The sequence below is a fragment of the Caloenas nicobarica genome, chromosome 1 (genome assembly GCF_036013445.1).
Source record: "Caloenas nicobarica isolate bCalNic1 chromosome 1, bCalNic1.hap1, whole genome shotgun sequence".
Taxonomy (NCBI): domain Eukaryota; kingdom Metazoa; phylum Chordata; class Aves; order Columbiformes; family Columbidae; genus Caloenas; species Caloenas nicobarica.
This window is the reverse complement of record NC_088245.1, coordinates 94,726,831-94,745,987: the sequence shown is the minus strand read 5'-3', so window position 1 is coordinate 94,745,987 and position 19,157 is coordinate 94,726,831. Positions and strand designations below refer to the sequence as shown.

The 19,157-nt window shown below is 39.4% G+C and overlaps 1 protein-coding gene across 1 annotated transcript in view; it reads right to left on the bottom strand.

Moving 5' to 3' along the window:
- Positions 1–18,129, bottom strand: part of GUCA1C (guanylate cyclase activator 1C) — a 37,229-nt gene extending 19,100 nt beyond the window's left edge. Inside the window, exon 1 of the mRNA XM_065657877.1 lies at positions 17,929–18,129. Within this exon, the coding sequence (XP_065513949.1) occupies positions 17,929–18,129 (201 nt within the window). The remainder of the gene's footprint in view (positions 1–17,928) is intronic.
- Positions 18,130–19,157: the final 1,028 nt, after the last annotated feature.

Here is a 19,157-nt window from a genome sequence, read left to right as displayed (position 1 = left end):
ACTACAGACATTTCCATTAGTGGGGAGCTGAACTACTCTATTATCTGCAACCTAAAGAAATCCAGAGAAAGATAAGCTTTGGCTTGCAACTGAATTACTGTTCGTATTTTTATGGATGACTTGAGTGAAACAAGCTTTGACTAGGCTTTCAATCTATCACAAATTGTCAAAAACAACTACTATGCTGCCATGATTCCTTTTTAACTGTTTCCAGTTTACAGGCAAGATGATTTTTTAAAAATGGAAATCCTAAGCAGGAGAAGCATGTCTGTGACAGATTTCAGCTGGAAGCAACAAGGCTAATAAGGAGGTAAAATGCAATTCACATCTGTAATTACCGCCCCGCACCTGCCAAGTCCCATTGACATCCTATGAGGTTATTGTTCCACACTTTACCTGCTAGAGGTTTTAAACTGGGCATGCATGAAACATAGAAGAGAAAGTCTATGCACCTTTGAAGAGTGTTTTATCATCTATGACAGAATACCTCCAAGCCTGGATGACCCCAAGTTCACTAAAGGAGCATTAGGCTGCTATAATTGGAAATGTACATTAATCTCAAGCCTAACACTTTAACTAAGCTTTCTGATCAGATTCCTATTTGTGAGAAAACAGAAGCCTGCATGTGAAAAATGTATTTTATGCTGAGAGTAGAAGACCTTATTAAATGACTTAAGTTTTCCAGAGTGAGTGTCATTAGATTTAAAGCAACTGTAAACTAGTCCCCAAATTACGTGCTTTTATACATAAGCTTCAGCGATAGAAATCATGACAATTTTCAACTGTAAAAATCCCACTATTAAATCATGGTATTGTCTGGCCACAAAAAGTTAGATAAGGAAAAAAATCAGGTCACATAGCTATAATATGAGCTGGAGGAAGCATGGGAGAAGGTTCAAGTTTTCTAGCTGTCTAGCTAAACAGCACTTCTCTATAAAGGATATTATGAAGGGAAAGGAAATAATTTCTATGAAGAAGTTTGGTGTACTTCACCACTCAATGGCATAATGGCCCCTTTATTAGAAAGCAACAACCAGACAAGAATACAATAGCAAAGGAAATACAATTTTGATCTACAAACCTGAGAAGCTGCTATAGTACTGAAGGAAACTGAATGTAAGCAAAAGCTTAAATGACCAAATTATTTCTGAATTCATGCATTATGCATGCAACTGCTCACAGCCATTAACATCTGTGGACTGGAGGTGAAAGATTATAATCTGTTTAATACTGCACAGTGCCTAAATGTTCTACATAATATCATGGAAGGATAATGACCCCTTACTTGTACAATCATAGCTGCCATTTCAGAGCCCACGGTGTGATACTCCCAGTCAGCCATGCATTGACCGCTCTTCACACATCTGTACTTAACTAAAAGCACTTTTCAGGGTCAAAGCCTACATTTCTGACAAAAAACCCTGGGAGGAGAAAAAGCTGTACAAAGGGCATAGGACAAAAAGTGACTGTATGGAATAAGGAGATCCTCTTATTTTACCTCATGAATAACATACAACATTCCTTTGTCCTGCCCTGCGAGGCTAGTCTGTTGCCACTTTATTCCCAGCTTAACCATCTAGAGAGCATCATAGTCATGTACTTGAAAAGTGTTTGATTGATGCTCATTATTTCTAAAAGTATACCTTAAAAATAGTGGTCATTAATCTTGGTAATAAAAGAAAAAATATAATTAAAGTTATGAAAACAGTGCTATTAACAGTGTTAGAAAAAGAAACAAAGGCTGTATGGTAACAGAAATGCAAGCATTATACTGAATAGAGATCACACTACAACAAATCTGTAAAGCTCTGTAAAAAGTTGTTGTGGGCTCAGGATATAGCATACATCTTAAATGGTTCCTTTCCATTTTTATTCTGAATAAAAATCTTTGCTGGTCTCAAATATGCCAGATTTAGTTATGGTTCCCTGACTTCCTTCCCTAGCAAGGCTGACTCTCTCAGTACCTAACATACCTTACAAAGGCTCACAGACTAGTGATCAGTATAGATTTCTGAGCTTTGATGCACTCTGGCTTGATTCCCAGATGCTATATTGTTTAATACCCATTCCTCTTTTTTTTTTTTTTTTTCCTCCTCATTTTTCTTTTACCTTGGAAGCTAATCTACAGGTTGGGATCTCCTTGCTGTAACCACATCTCAATTCCACATTACAAAGAGAGCTGAAATTTTCAGGAAACCTAGGTATGAAACACCTGAAAAAAAAGTGGTATCTATAGGGACTGAAAGAGGTACTATGCTAAGACACTCCAAGAGGTGTTCAAGAATCACAGTCACTGTCAATGGCCATGCATGTGATGGTTTGGAAAAGTCCTTAGCTCTGAAGGCTGGCAAATCCATAGACTTGCTCAAATTGAGTGGCGCAGTCCCTGTTTGACAGATATTGAGGTGCTGGTGCTGGACACATATGGCCTTCTTGGTGGAGGGATTGCTGTTCCAACCCACCCAGTTTGCTGCAATCAAGCAAGCAAGTCCTCGTTGATCTGGTATCTGTGACCCTGAGCATTACGAAATAGAGACACGGGAGAAGACAGTAGGGGGAAATGCTTTTTCTTGAATCGACTGTACAGCCATAACCTGCAGACCCGCAGGGATGTGTTCCTGAAAGGTGTGGTGGTGAGCAATGTGATGGGTGATGAAGCAGTTTTTCTGTGAGACTGAATTCCTGGTCATTACCCTGTTTTTCCATCCTTTAGCCTTAACTGATCTTGGTTCACCTGAGGGAGATGAGGATGAAGATGATACGGTGAAGCTCAGAAAGATGCAGCAAGAAAATTCCTGGTAAAAGAGGGAGTTGGTCCCACAGAAGAGGCAGCTGAGATCTTTCAGGATGGTGATCCTGAAAGCCATGCTGAAAAGACATGTTCTCCAGCTGACAATCCTGATGCAGCTCCTCCTGCATCTCTGTCCTTCACACTATGCATACTGTCGCTCTATGCTTAAAACACATTTATTAAGTCCCCACAAGCATCTGCCCTCTACTTTTTATGGGAAAAGCTGCTTTGCTGTCTGGCAACTTGACTGCTTCATATATAAGAGTGATGACAGCCTGCAAGGAAGGGCGACACAACTCTGAGACACCAGATAGAGAAGCAACAATTAGCAGAGGGTTCCCACTTTGTGTTTGGCCACTGCCACAGCAGCTAATGTTGAGAAAATGCTCTTTCTGAATCCTGATTTTATTCCACACTCCTCACTTTTACATTAATCCAGAATCTGAAGGTCTCACAAATGTGAAGGTTTCACAGTTCTGCAGAGCATGTGCTGACAGGCAGCGCTCTTGGACACACCAGCATTGCAATGAGAGGAGGGCTCAAGGTGGCCAGCTCCAGGACCTTACAAGCATGAGGCAGTGCTGAAGACAGACCTAGAAAACAGCCCTCACTTGTCTGTCAGTTGTTAGATCTTCTGATGTCTTTTGCCTGCTCTGTCCACAACCACATGGTCTAACGTCTTCTCCGCCTAGTGAAAGGTGCTGTACACAAGTACCAGATGACCATGGCTTTGGCCTTTTCTGTACAAATAAGGAAAATATATATTGTTTGTCTGGCAGCCAGCTTTGTTACAGAGAGCTGAGTGCAATCACAAGCAGCTATTGCAGTAGCAGGGAGAGAAACTTAGAAATGTAGCCCAGAGAGGCTGCTTGACCTGTTTGTTCAGTTTGGTCTTGTAACTTGGGCACTGTGTGGGATCTCCTCATCTGAGTTACATTTTCCTCTCTGCCACAAGTTCAGTACAGTACTTTGAGCAAATCTGTTTATCTACGCTGAACTTCATCATCAGTTAAGTGCAAACCATATCTTCCCCTCTAATATTGTTGTACAAACTTATTAACTTTGTATTTGAGTATACCAATATTTACATATGCTTATATACAGGCACGGGAAAAGCAAAGGATAGAAGAATAATGAGTAAACTGCAAAATATATCTCATTTTCAGTATTGTTTCTTGACATTTTTAAGTGCCCCTGGAAAGTACTAAGAAGAGTCCTACTCAAAGCACAGCCCCACTTCTTCACCTCTAGTGTACCATAATGGCAACCCTGTCCACAATAGCAGTTTTGTGAGCAGACCACTAAAGAGGAGCCTGAAGGCTACAACTCACAACCAAAGCAAAAGTATGAGATTAAAGAAATAAAGAAAAGAAGATTTACCTGGTTCAGATCAAAGATATCAAACACTCGTTTAATGTATACATCTCCCTGTGGATCCAGCCCTTGTAGACCCAGGAGTTTCTTGAATTCATGCAGACTAAGCTGCCCAGATGGACATTCTCTCATAAACTTGCTGTAATAATGGTGCATCTCTGGGACAGGATCATCACCTGGTAATGATTCTTTGGCGCCCATGTTATTATGCAGAAAGTATCTCTTTTTTTCCTATTCACATTTATATCTCTCTGGTTCAGACTCTTGCCCATGACCAGAACTCAGATAAATACTGCATTTAAATGACCATGGTAAACCTCTTACAGCGTAAGTTTCTATTTTTATTTAGTGACTATCCGTACTCATGTGAGATTACCTTTAATGCCCAGTTCTAAATCAGGTGGGATTTCAGATTGTGGCTAGAGAGCCATGCTCAAATTATTGTTCATGAAAATCCAGACTATCCCACTGACTACAAACTTGCATATTAGAAAAAGAAAGATTAGGAGATCCTCAAAGTGGTTGACTGAATTATATGCAAACCATTAGCAACACGTAGAAGTCTAATCCTGGATTGTCTGTAAGGAATAGCTACAATTTTTGCTGTTAATAAGGATGGAAGAGTTTGAGAGTGCAAAAAGATATGCCCCTTATAAGATTCTCTCTGTTGTAGATGGATTAAGCCTTTCTGAAAACAGAGCCCTTTGGACTCCTCCATGAGGCACTTCTTGTCATGAATGTGCTGTTTGGTATCTTGTGTTTGTGTGCAATTGTACCCTATTTCCTCCCTCTCAGCACAGGTCACCAGCCTTGTGACAGAACCTGAGCAAAAGACGAATCTTTTGCATTAACTTTTTTTAAAAAAATCAGTTTGGTTTAAGAAGTGAATTAAATACAAGTTTCCTCGCTGTTGGTCAGTTCTGTAGTCCTACTTTATATTGTACAGCTTTCAGGAGCTGAACTCCTTCCTCCACAAGGTCAGGGAAGGGGTTAAGTATCAATAATACTCCTGTACTGATTGGCTTCTATACAAGGAGATGAGCGGCTCAGGGGCATTACTATAGCACACACAAATTTGGAACTATAAATACTGGTGTAAAACTATAGGATGTTAGAGATGCAGGAACAAGACACTCCCACTCACTTGTCTTTTTGATTTATAATCGCACATTGGAGTTAAGGGGCGCAGCCTTGTGAGGTCCTGAGTGCCTCATGAAAAACCTCCCTCCAGCCCAACTTAAACCAGAGAGCAATCAATATTGTGTAGGCTCAGGACAGTTTTTGGGAAGGACTTCCATTCTCTTAATAAGGTATGCTACAGCTCTCTCCACAAGAACATCACTAAGTTTAATATCATATACTTCAAAATGTGGAATAAGAGTAAGAAAGCTTGAGCACTCCTCTAGTACCCGTGAACTTTTGAAGATTGATCAGGAAGACGCAGACATTGCTATCGGTTTAGCCCAGACTGGTTCATTAGGCAAAGAACACACAGTGAACTGAGTAGTTGGTGTGTTGCCCTTCCCCTGAAGACCATTTCTGAGCCCTAGAGCTGCTGTGTGCTCCCAGTGACTGAAGGAGAGTGGGGACACATCTCGTGTGGGCATCTCGTCTGCAGGTGAGTGCTGGCTGGAGCAGTGGGGGTGAGGGAAAAGGAAGCAAGGACAAGGGAGGTGAAAGGAAATATGCAGACAAACCTCTTGGGTATACGCAGTCCGACAAAAATCCTGAATCTTCTTCTTCAGCCATCATGCCCTGCTGTTAAAGCAATAGTGTCAAACACCGGAGAAAGACAGGGCACCAGGAACAGCACTTAGGCAGGCTGCAATCTTAACATGATGTGATCAGGTAAGAACTGTCCATCAATAGCTCACCCAGTGCTAGTCATCCTTCCTCTTTTATCTCTTCCACTTGGACAATAAACAGCTCTCTTGCATCTCTTCACATGATCTTGTGCAAGCACTGTTCACAGGATCCCTCTTAGGCACAGGGAACTGGGGAGTCGCTCACATCCACTCGACCCCCTCCTCTCCTTGCTATTTTCTGCCCCTGAAAAACACACTACTGCTGCTTGCTTCCCGATAGCAACTCTTGGGGAATTGTACCCATCGTGACTGAGGCACATGAGAGAGACCACTGCAACTGACTTAAAGATGGGCCTTCAGAAGTCAGATTTTTATCAGATTTCGTACATTCTGGTAAAAAACTTACAAGACAGTGTTATTTTAAAATCATTCCAACTTTAATACCTGTTTTCAAGATCCCTTTAGTTTAATAACAATAACTAAAATACCTGTAAAAGACAGCAAAAATGCCTGGGGAAAAAGTGATTTATACTTCAGTCTCAAAGCATCCCTTGCTCCTAGTGGGGGACTGGAATAGTGTATAATAGTTGATATTATACCTGACAAAAAAAGGAAGGTGAGTTTTACAGAGCACAGAAAGGCTGAAATTTATAACCCATTGCATAGTTTGACAGCACTTAATAAACTCACAAATGAAATGTGTGCTGAGGCAGTAGAAATTCTACAGAAATCACCTGTTCCTAAAGCCAGCAGGAATGGAACATTTCTACTTTTATAAATAAAAATAGAAAAATTCACAACAATGTGAAACTGAACTGATGAAATTAATATAGCAAAGCCATTTTGAAGAACACGGAAACAATGGGTACAGAGAACTGTTTGTTTATAGGAAGCCCAGTGAAATGATTCCAAATGAACTATCTGTAGCAAACTGAACTGATGCTAAAAGAAGAAGGTAAAATTACAGTATCTATTGAGATCTATACTAGAGATATCAAGAAGCTTTCTGGAGTCTGTACAATATTCTGGGAATTAAGAAAAAGATACAAACAAGCAACTAGGGGGACTAGGTACTTACACTGAAAATAATGGTCCTATAATAAAGAAAATTGCTGGTTCGAGGACCAGCTGTTTCTAAACTGTGAGAACATGGGACATACAGAAGATGCACACTGCAGGTAAAGCAAAACTCTCTCTGTAGGGAAATACGGAAAAAAAATCACATTCTAAAAATGGTATAAAATCTCATCAGTTTGAGAAGGGATTGTGCCATCTAGATGTTTTTACAAGTGAGAAAGAGGTACTCTTTTGACAGTTTGAAAATAGCAGTTGCTCTTTTTTTTTCTTTTTTTAAGAAAAAACTCCACAGCAGGGTGGATCAGGAACTACCCTCATACAAAAAATGGCAGAAAAGTAAAATAGTAAAGAATATATTCTCTTTCTCTTGAGTATTATGAAAGCAGCAGTAACTTGGCTGTAGGCAGCAGATACTAAATCCCTGTGTTGTGAAACAAGATGGTCACGCATCTTTCAACTCTGAGAGATTCGAGCAAATTATACCTGTCTGAAGCGTGTGACAAAAAAACTACTAGCGCTTGAAGTGGCAAATGACAAGTCTTAAACGTATTTGAATAAAAAGCTTGTCTACAGATTTTTAATCTAGAAGCTGTGTCATCTTTGCTAATTAACTTTTTGTCTTTTCCTCTTTTTAATCCACTCTGGCTCACTCCGCCCACTCCCTTTTTCCTTCCTCAGCAGTGTCTATCTGCCATTTGCTCTGAAAAATGCCAGTTCTGTCTCCTGTGTGACACAGCTTGTGCTTCTGGACTTTTCCCCATGTCTCTCTTCTTCCATTTCCTTTCTTCCCTGGACTCCGCTGCTATCAGATGCTGTGTCCTACCAGTGCTGGGTGCATGCAGAGATCTGCCGCTGCTCATTTCAGTCACAGAGGGCAGCTACCTGGGCAGGACCACAGAAAGCACCACTGCTGCATTCCCGTGTCCCAGCCTAGCCAGCTGACTTAAGAGCATCATTTCCTTCCTGCTATCCTGCCATCTCCCTCTCCTTAACTTCATTGCCAGCTCCTCACATGCACATGGCTACCCCTCATCCTCAGCCAGCTTCAGAGTCCATGTATGCTTCTTAGGTAGATGCAACCTACCTCCTAGCTCAAGCAGACGTGGGCAAGGTGCTTTCAGAAGGACTGCCTAGGCTGCCCAAATGAAAGAGAGCCATCTGGACGAGACACAAAATTGTAGAAAAGGGTTATTCTCCATCAAGAGCTGGAATGGCCTATTCTGGTCAGAAAATTTACCCCATGAAGGCTTTAACTTTTTTTTTTTTTTTTAAGTCCCAAACTGTGAGGTCCCAAGCATCACCATCTTTTCCCTATGGTCCATCCTACACTTTTTTAACTATTTGAATGAGTGTTTAGCTTCTAAATCCTGCTTTCCTCCTCCTATGCATGGTACAAGGAGAAGGACCAAGCTAGCATTTCCTTTTCCTGTCTCTTCATCAGAATGATGGCTTGCTTTTAAGGATAGTTTTCCTCTCCTTCATAAACTAGAAAACTTGCCGTAATGAGGCAAGTTTCTAGTAGGACACAACCTCCAGTCTCCCTGCCTGAGAGGGGAGAACTCACCAAATTCTTGCTAACTCAAGCATGGGGATGAGGAAAAAAGATGTCGTCTCTACTTTCTATGGCATTTTAACCATGGCATACACAGCAAATTGTGTGGGAATATATATACAATCACTTAATTATTCTACCATTGAAAACACTGATCAAGCACCGGCACAGCTTTGTTAGTTAATGATCACATTCCTTGTTTGCCTGCTACTATATTTCTAAAAATAATGATTTTCTTGGGTTTGGGTATGGATTTAAAACTGAAACAGAAGGCAGAAACCATTTAAAAGTACATCTATAGAAACCTATTATGTCCAATTCCTTTTGGTACTACTGCTTCATTATTCCTGACATGGAGATTATGAGTGTAGCACAATGATACTTGTTCTGGTGGTGAGATAAGCAATTGTGCTTATCATAGTTGCACACAGCCTAGCCTAGGCTTTTTTTTTTGTCATTAACTACTTACGGACATGATTTCGTGGGTGGTGTTAGCCGCACATGCTACAGTACCCTGACATCTGTTAATAACCAACAGACTGTGAATAATGAAATAACAAGTCTTACCCTTCCCACAGAACCATTTGTAGTGCAGTTGTTTTCATTTTAATGATTACGGGAAGTGCTCCGAGATACTGGCTTTACATTTTTCATTTCGAGTTAAAGATTTAACATAATGAAGGCCCACTCCTGAATCTGTTTTTTTAAGTCAAGGTTTCCAGTTGCCAAAGAGCTGCATCCTCCTTTATCAGGAGGATAAGTCAGGAATACTTTCTTTTTTGTAACTATTGCACATTCACTGATTTTCCTGAACTCGGAGTTGGTAATAGCTTGGGCTGTGCTTTGCCTTGTGGGCATTAGGGAGCTGCAAATGGGACCAACAACCTCTGATTAAGGACAGAGAGGCAAGCGTAGTGACTGTTAAACTGTTAATTTTAAGTGGTCTTACTAGAAATGAAAGGAAAGACACCTCTCAGACAGGGAAAATCTGAGAGGCCAATGAAATGTCCAGACTTCAGCTGGGAGAAATGAAAAGAGAAGAAACCATTCAACTTTTACATACTGATAACCTGGTGAGAAAGGGGGATGTGTGTGTGGTGGTGAGTGGGGGTGATAAACCACAAAATACTTAATTAAAAAAAAAAATTAAATACTTGGTTTTCAACCATCTGTAGCTACCATTAGTTTAAATTTATGAAAAGTAAATTAAGTTAATAAATTCTTGTTTCAAAAGTCCCCAAAATAACCCCCACCCAAATGACATTTTGATGCCACAAGCTGTTTTCATTAAGGATTTCAGCTTAGACAACTTGGATTTTTCCAGTTAATAATGTTTAATATAAATCCTTAAACAACTCTTAATCCCAGCTCCCTGTTTTTATCTGCCTGCACAGCACAGCTATTTGGAAGAACTTTGGATATTAAAGCATCTTTTTTTTTTTTTTTTCTTCCCTCCCCATCCACCAGCTATAAAATCTACTGAGTTAAGCATTTTGGAAGAGGGAAAACTGAGCCAATAGAGAGAGACATCACTAAACACTTAATGAAAAGGAGAGGCTGTCTTCCCTAATTAGGTACCATTGTTCTGATGGGAGATGTTCTCTTTCTTGGTGTCTGAACTTTTCCCCAAACTGAGCAGACACTGAGCAACTTGCATCTCCCAGCGGCTCCCGTTAGCAAGGCAAGGGTTTGTTGCGGTTGCTGAAGAGCACGGTGGTATTTCTGTCTAGTAATCCCTGTCCAAGTGGTTTTCTGGGCCAGTGGGAGAGGCAAGACCTGTGGAGAGACACCCCGAGGGGCTGGATCTTGTGGCTGACACTGCCAGCAGCCTCTTCTCCCTCTTGTGGCAGCTGCGCAAACTACCGCATTTATTCTCATATGTTGGTTTTGTCTAAGTTATCCTGTTTCTGATGGAAAAAGAATCTCTTGCTAAGATCTTAACTATCTCTTCAACACTTTTTCCGCACAGCTTGCATTTCAGTTTCACAAGGGTTTCAATTAATGTATGAAGAAGGCATGAGACACTAGTTCCTCCTCCTACTCTTCGAAGATTTATTTCCATCTTTATATTCATGGCTGAATTTTATTAATTTGATTTCTTGTTTGTTTGTTTTACATTTCACTTATTTATTTCCCTTCTTCAAAGGCTGGTATCTACATATCTCATTTCTGCCTATTCCTGGTTTTTACTGTACTTTTCCACTGCATTTCTTGATTCTTTCCATTTATCTTTTTGAAGAACACTGTCTTCTGATTTCTGATCTATGCAAGAATTCAAGTCTACCATCTTTCCACTGCTCAGCTTTAAAAGTTGCTTTATTAAGGGGCGGGTAGGAATTAAAACAGTTATATTACTCTTCTACAGACTTTCCAAATAAGAATAAAAATTGTGCTAATAAAATAAAGGAAAAAAATTCATTGTGACTGTCCAAAAATGCAGCTCAATAGATCTGAAGAGACTTTGTTTTGGAAGTGGTGGGGAAAATAATATTTAAAAAGGAGAGTGAAGACAGAAATATTTACACAACTTTCTAGTAGAAAAAAAGGGGAACACGAGGGTTTTAGGACTCTCGCCCAGTCCTACCTACAAGGAATCAATCTTGTTTAGTAGATTTTTGAACAACTCTTCTCTTAAACAGCCTAAATGACATTGAAAAGAATCCAACAAATCCAGTTTTCTAAATTTAAGTAATACTGCAGAGCTGCTGGAAATTAATGAGAAAAATCCCAATTCATGGTTACTTAATGCTTCTTATTTGATATCACTAGGCCAAAGTCCTCTACTGTTCATGTTAACACATGCATTTCATGACGAAAATAGTCCAAGAAATTTTCTTTACCTGATTCATGTCAAAGAGGTGAAACACCTGCTCAACAAACTTGTTTGCCTGAGGGTTCACATCATGTGAACCCAGTATTGTCTTTAACCCATGGAGACTAAGTTGCCCAGAAGGGCAACGATTCATAAATTTCTGGTACCACTGGCTGTTTTCTTTGGCAGCAAACTTGTCAGCAGGTTCCCTGGCACCCACAGCACCTTCTCTCTATGCATGCCGCACTGTTTACCTTTGCGTAGTGCTCCTACGTTCCCTGGCTCATATCCAGCTAGAATTCACCAACAGACCAGGAGCCGTAAAACTACCACAAACCTGTTAAAGATCCCTACAGATCTGGATTCAGCAAAAATAGAATCTCCACAGGATCTTTCTTCACAGCCTGTTTGAATGCAAGCAGGCTCGTCAGTAGGTGGCTGCTTCTCTCTAGCCAGAGCTACCTCAACATGTTCACAGGGCTCAGCCTGCTTCTGCAGGGGCTCTTTTGAGGACAAAATGTGAAATTTCTGCTCATGTTGTACAAGATCCTGTGTCAGGTTTGCAGCCTTGGTACACTTGCTAAACTTAAAATGCTTTGCACTGAAAATGTGCTGGCTAAGATGACTTTGAATGCTTCCTAAACTGTGAAATGGTGTTGCTGTGCTTTGTTTGGAAGGCCTTGCATTCAGTTGCTGGGAAAACAGGGACAATCGTAAATCCTGCAAAATGCTGATGAGGTATATGGTTGCTCTGGTGTATGCCAGTAAGTGTTCATCCAGCTGAAGGAAGATAATCGATAAACAGACCATACAGTATCATAACTTCAGCATTGAAAACAAATGCTCTGACAATCTGCCACAGGAGACATCAGGTTATTTAAATAAAAAACTGGTGCAATTCACGCACCAGAACCTGAAGAAAGGTTATAAATCAGAAGTAGGGAAATTAAGGAATGGGGCTTTTTAACTGAAGGCAGACTCTTCATAACTCTCCAATTAAAAGTGCATCGAATTTGACTTAACATCCCATCTAAACCAAGCACGTGATAAATAATTTTCGTGTAATCTTAAGACAAAAAGAACTAGGAACATGTCCTTATTTATATAATTCTGAAACAGTAAGAGTGTGGGGAGTCACAAAAGAGTAATCACATTGCTTCATTTGCATAATCCACTTAACACACACTTCTGTTCACAGAGTCTCAGTGATAGGTTTTCAGATAATACAGTTACAGAAATTTGAATACTTTCAGTATCATAGAAACTGGAAGCTGATAGAGGCACCTTCAGCAATTTCAGGCTCAGGGAGAAGCTTGCAGCACACCAAAATCTGTGATTTGCTTGAAATCTCACTTCCTAAATGCCGAATACATGCTGCAAGAGATTAGATCCCAAATTCTTTTCTTCATCCAGTAATGTCAAAGATCTGGCAGTGATTTTTACCGTCGCAGCAGCAGACAAAATCTGATCCTCTAATAGAAGAAAAAAAAAAAATAGAGACTTTAGAACAAAAAAAGAAAACTAACCCTGCCATTTTCAACTTCTAAAATATATTAATATTTGTATTGCAGTGGGCAAGATGTTACACACTTCAGAACCTTGGTTTATGTGTAGTTTCTTTCACACCAAGAATTATATCTTCTCCTTCTGTTAAGAAAGAGTTAAATATTTCCAATGACCAAATCAGATAGGTTGCTATCCCACTGAAGTATAAAGGAGGGTAAAGAGATTTGGTTCATCTAACCTGTGAAGAGCTGAGTCATCTTGAAATAAGATCCTTCAGCTCTGCTAAGCACAGAAAGGAGCCTTGAGCTGGATTTCTGTATTAAGACCAGAATCCAGAAGACAAATGCATTTTGATTGTACTACGCATAACTCATGCTCTTGTTAGAAAAGTGTCGATATAGTCAGAATGATCAAGAACAGGATAAAGATACCGTTACTGAGAAAGCCCCATGCCAAGCCATAAAAATCCCATATGTGCTAATCTTGGCAAGCTGGTATACCAACAGCTCATTATTCTTCTTATGTAGATTGGTTCCCTAAGCCAGTCTGAAGCCCCATAGAATGACTTCACAGGAAACATATATCATAATAGATAAATATACACATCATAGCAAACTAAACAGACGTGGTGTGAATCCCAAAGGGGAAGCTTATGGAATCCTGGCATGTGGCTTGAGAGGTCCTGGTCCTCATTTGCCACAGGCTTTTCAGTGAGGGTCTCACAAGACTTTATTCAAGACAAGCAAAAAATAAAAATGAGCTACAGCTTATCTAGGTGCCACATGTTGTGTATCTGAATCGTGTAGTTATACTGTTGCCATTTCTTAAAAATTATACTGTTGCCATTTCATCAAAAATAGATTTTTTTATTATTAAAAAGTAAAAAAGTAAAACATTCAGATAAAACTTTCTAGTTTAGTTGATTCATTTCTCTAAGCATTTAAACCTTTCAAGCCACTACACTGTACAGATAGATTGGACAAGGAGAAAAAACTTGACAGCTTTTTTTTCTGGAAGTAGATGCCACATTCTTCGTATTATTTTCAGCTGCAAAAGGATACAGACTGTATAATATCAGGTATATGCCTATTCTGAATGTGCCATTCTGGCCCTGCCTTCTGAATAACTTTTCCTGGGCCTACTGCTACAACAGCTCAATTAAGAAAATATACAATAAAAACTATGCCTCAGATTACAGTAGCTAATGGAGAACTGTTAAAACATCTCGCAGAACTGGAAATGAATATCAGATCTTTAGCTGGCGCTCCTTATTAAATAATGAAGTTATAAGCCTACCATAAGCAGTTTTTGAGTGGATTTTATGAAGCCCTAAAGCCAAATTGTTATTTAATTTCATTAAAATGGGGGGAAGACTTCCAAACAGATGAAACATTGAAACATCTTTTTCTGCCTAACATGGAACATCAATTAAACAAGCTCTTTTGGGAACAGCAAAACAAAAGCCTAGATTTGTACAGACTCTGTCTTTTGTCTCATAAACCTCTGCACCTCAGTACCCCAGCTCCACCCTGTATCCTAACCAGGCAAAAGGAAACAAGTGTCTGATTATTTTGCCAGCTAGCTGTTGTCTTTAACAATGAATAAAAGCTGAATTTTGCATGAGTGGGACATTCATCCTGCGTGTGTCCCTGCTAACCAGCTGCCATTTTTTATTAAAACTTCAGGAACTAATCAGCTGAAATGCCTGGTCTTTGAAGTGCCAGTGAAATATGCTAAATTAAAAATTTATGAGGAAATAGGAGAAGGGGATCAGAGATTGATGGACAGGACTATGTAACAGTCAAACTCTGATGTGTGTATAAGCAACTTTAAGGCATACATCTTAATATTCATGAGATAACTTCAGCAAGATGGTCCCTGGGTGCTAAGTTATTTGTACTGGGAGGGAGGCCCTGTGATTGGTAACTTGTAAAAAATCAACCAAATCAACCAAAAAAGATGCCCTGCCCCTCCAGAAAAAAAAAAAAAAAACAACCCCCCAAACCAACAACAACAACAAAACCCCCCTAAAACCTAACCCAACCAAACCAAAACACCCCCAAAGCTCCCCACCATTTTTGGTTTAGAGCTCTTTCCCTGTTTAGATGGGTTCCAGGTTCACCTAAGGCTTGTCTTCATACAGAGTGACTGGCTACTTTTGCAAAATATTTTTCATTACAGAAAGGTACTCTAAATAACCTAGATATAGAAAAGTATTCTTCACAACTGCAACATGTTGCATTGTAATGCTTGAAGTATATAAAAAGCAAATGTCAGCATCTGCATGCACATTCTCAATACTGTAAGTAGTATAAACAAGTGAAGAAAACTGTTACAGTGTTGATTAAACACAGTATTACAAAGACTACAAATAGCAGAGAAAGCTGAAGGGGGTGAGGTGGTAAAGAGCAACCCTACCCTGACAGTTTGTATTTAATTTATTCTGCAGTTTCTGCCTGTACCAGATGCACCATTTACTGAGCACGAAAGATATTTTCAAATATATAGACCAATATCAGCAGTAGCAGCAGGTTCTGCTAGGCATTCCTGTAGGCGCAAAACTATTTGAAGGGTATTTCTTACTTCTCCACACCCTCAGTTATCTAATGGCAAACACTCAGTTTCCCTGTGCTTGTAGCTGGTCTTGCCCTGCTATGCTACCGTCTTGACAGAAGCCTAATTTTCAGGTAGTGTTTATTTCATGTTCCAGTTTTCTGAAGAGTAACTGAAACCAGCTGCAGACTCAATTTTCTGAAACATCCTCAAGTCGCTAGTTGCTTTGAAAGTACTTGTCTAAAATAAATTTTGGAAATATTTCCAAATATTTGTCAAGAGCACTGAAATGCAAAGGCTTTTCGCAGTACACATTAAAGCTAAACTAAAAGAGCTCTTTGATGAGCTCAGGCACTGTCCATGCATGTTACACAAGAAAGTGAACATTGAAAAAGCTTTACCGGGGAATATAATGCATTGATTTGTTAATTGAAAAGAACATAGTAAATTGAAAATTTCTGCCAGTCAGATTCCCGGTTTATGGACTAGAAGTTTGCTCATCATCTGTTATTATCACATTTATTAAGTTAAGTGATCCTACTTAATCAAATTCCAGTACATTTATCTGGTAATTGGTGGAGGGGGAGAAATGAACACACAATAAGCCTGATATTATAGGAACGGTACTTGAAGATTATGTAAGAAAGAATGACATAATACCAAAAGCAACCTGAATTGGGGGTGGGGTGTCTGCGGAAATACGTATAACAAGAAAACGGTGTAACAAAGGTACTGATTCTGGGAATTTGTAGTCTACTGGGGACCATACAAGAAATTAAAGGTTGATGTAAAAACACACGAGGTACCTTACACTCTCAGCATTTTCTGAAACAAATATAATTAATTTTGTAATAAAGAACAGAAAGCCATTTCTGGAAATTGAAACTGGAGTAGTTCTGGCTACAATTTGGACTAGTTTTAACCTGCCAATAAACTCATTCATGTAATAACACATTTTTCTTTATGTTCTTGGCTTCAGCTGGGACAGAGTTAATTTTCTTCTTAGCAGCTGATGTAGTGCTGTGTTTGAATTTAGAATGAGAATAATGTTGATAACACATCCATGTTTTAGTTTGTTGCTGAGCAATGCTTACACTAAGTCAAGGACTTTTCAGCTTCTCATACTTCCCTGCCAGTGAGGAGGCTGAGGGTGCACAAGACACTGGAAGGGGGCACAGCCAGGACAGCTGACCCAGACTGGCCAAAGGGATATTACATACCATATGACACCATGCTGAACAAAAAACTGGGGACAGTTTGCTGGGCGGGGTGTGGCCCCTGCTTGGAGACTGGTTGGGCATCAGTTGGCCGGTGCTGAGCAGCTGCATTGTTCATCACTTGTTTTGTTTATTCTTTTCTCATTAGTATTATTATTTTCCCTTTTCTGTCCTATTAAACTGTCTATATCTCAACCCACTAATTTTTTTTCTAATTCTCTTCCCCTTCCCATGAAGGGGGAGTAAGTGAACTGCTGTGTGATGTTTAGCTGCCTGCTGGGTTAAACCACATCTTGGAATTTGTTAAACCACATCTCTGAAATCATTGAAATCAATGACATGGGTAGAGAACACTAACGCTGCTTTTTTTTTTTTTTTTTTTTAAATGAGTGTTTATACCATGATGGGTCCATGTATTCTATTAGCTGGAAGAAGACTTTGTGCAGCATTGACAGTTCAGCCTAAGCCTTATTACAGTCAAGGACAAACACTTTAGGAGGAATTACACATGACTCTCCACTTCTTTTGTAGCATTTGATAGAAAGTGTTATTTTGGCTTAAGGGGAAAATAACAAGACACAGTCTTCTGGAAGGGTATCACAGCTAGAAGGAACCTGTATGAACATAGAGTTGGAAGAACATAAAACAGCAATGTAACTAACAGCCACTGGATGCCTTTGGGATGACCTAGGATGTTAAGCAGGAAAATTCATATGATAGATCAAAACCAGACAGATGTGTCTTTAGAAAAGGGGGATTAACTGATACCAAACTAAGCCACAGAAGGTGCTCGGAATTAATCCAGCAATATTTTATTTGGTGACAGAAGGAATCATATTGTGTCTCTATTGCGTATTCTTAAAGTCTTAAAACTTATGGACCCAGCCAAACACTGCTTTAAAAATGATCTTTTTCAAGCAGAGTTATATAAATAAAACTTCCAATTATTAACACACACTGAAAACAATAATAAAAATCCAGGTTTCAAATATGAGAAACTATTCAATATATATTAGAATGACTGTATACAATTTTCAAAATGACAAAATGTACTGAAAACAGTGCATTCAAAATTGTTTGCCTGCCACGTGTTTATTTGCCCATGGTTTTCTATTGAATCACCTCTGAATCACTTCCATTACCTCTGAACAGTCAGCATTGCCAGCCCTCTGAGACTTGTTGCTGAATGCATCAAATGATACATCCATAAGAAAGCCAGCAAGTTAAGAACGAATTCTTACCTTATTCATGTCAAATGTGTGAAATACTTGTTCAACATAGCTGTTAGCTTCTGGAGTAAGTCCATGTAGATCCAGGACATGTTTAAATTCATGCAGACAAAGTTGTCCAGAAGGGCACTCCTTCATAAATTTTGTATACCAATGGTGAATTTCCATAGCATTAATGTCATCCGCTGATCCAGCAGCACCCATAGCAAACATACCAAGTAATCTTTTTCAGTATTTATTCATCCAAATGTTCATTCTTGCTTCCCGACAATGATGATTCAAACACCAACTCTGCTTTTGAGAGCGACTTTAAACCTCTTACAGATCACAACCGATATAGACCAAGTAAATATAGCACCCTAGCAAGATTACTGGCGCCCAGTTTTAGTGCACCATGGTTTTATCAGCTGATTACAGTCTGTGCACAGTCACTTTGCAAAGCCCCAGCAGGACACGAGGACTGATTATGCTGATTCTCATCTTGCGTTGGCATCTGTGGTGCTAAAGCTCTATAGACTGGATGAATATTGAATAAGCAACACATAAGGACTTTGAAAGTAGTTTCTAAACCTATATTTTAATAATTCACAGGGTTTTAATTAAACCTTCAGCCCCATTTTAATATTTGGATACCTTTTGTGCTGCTGCCTTGTAGCAACTGACTTTTCATTTTTATTACTTCTGTATATACTGTAGTCCAAGTCTTACTTTATAGAGCCAAAAATGCAATATGATTTGACTTGGATACCTGAAAAAAACCTGAAAGCAGCTATGTACTAAGCACAAAAAAAATGCCATTTTCTTTAGACAGCAGTTCTACAAGCATCTGAGGCTTACATAAGCCAATGCTGTCCTAAAAACTGTTCCGTCACTGCCACTGCTCATTCAACCCCATGATTTCCCTTCCCTTAGGCCAGCATGAGTGTTTGTGGTTGCACTTGGGAACAACTGTAAGAATGGATCCAGGCAAAAGCCTGCAATAAAATTGAATACTAACATAGTTAGATTTAGACAACATTATTTACATTTTGTGTTGCCTGGTCTCACAAAACATGGGTTTGTACAAGAAAACAGATTAAACAGGGATGAAAAAGGGTGGCCAGCAGCAGAGGGTGTGCAAGACTGCTTCCTCTGCTGATTCAAATTGTTTGTGGAAACTTGTAATGCCATAATCTCTGTGCTGTAAAGCGTTACATAGCAGTTTACAGTATTTAAGCCTTACAGCATATGCTATGGCATGC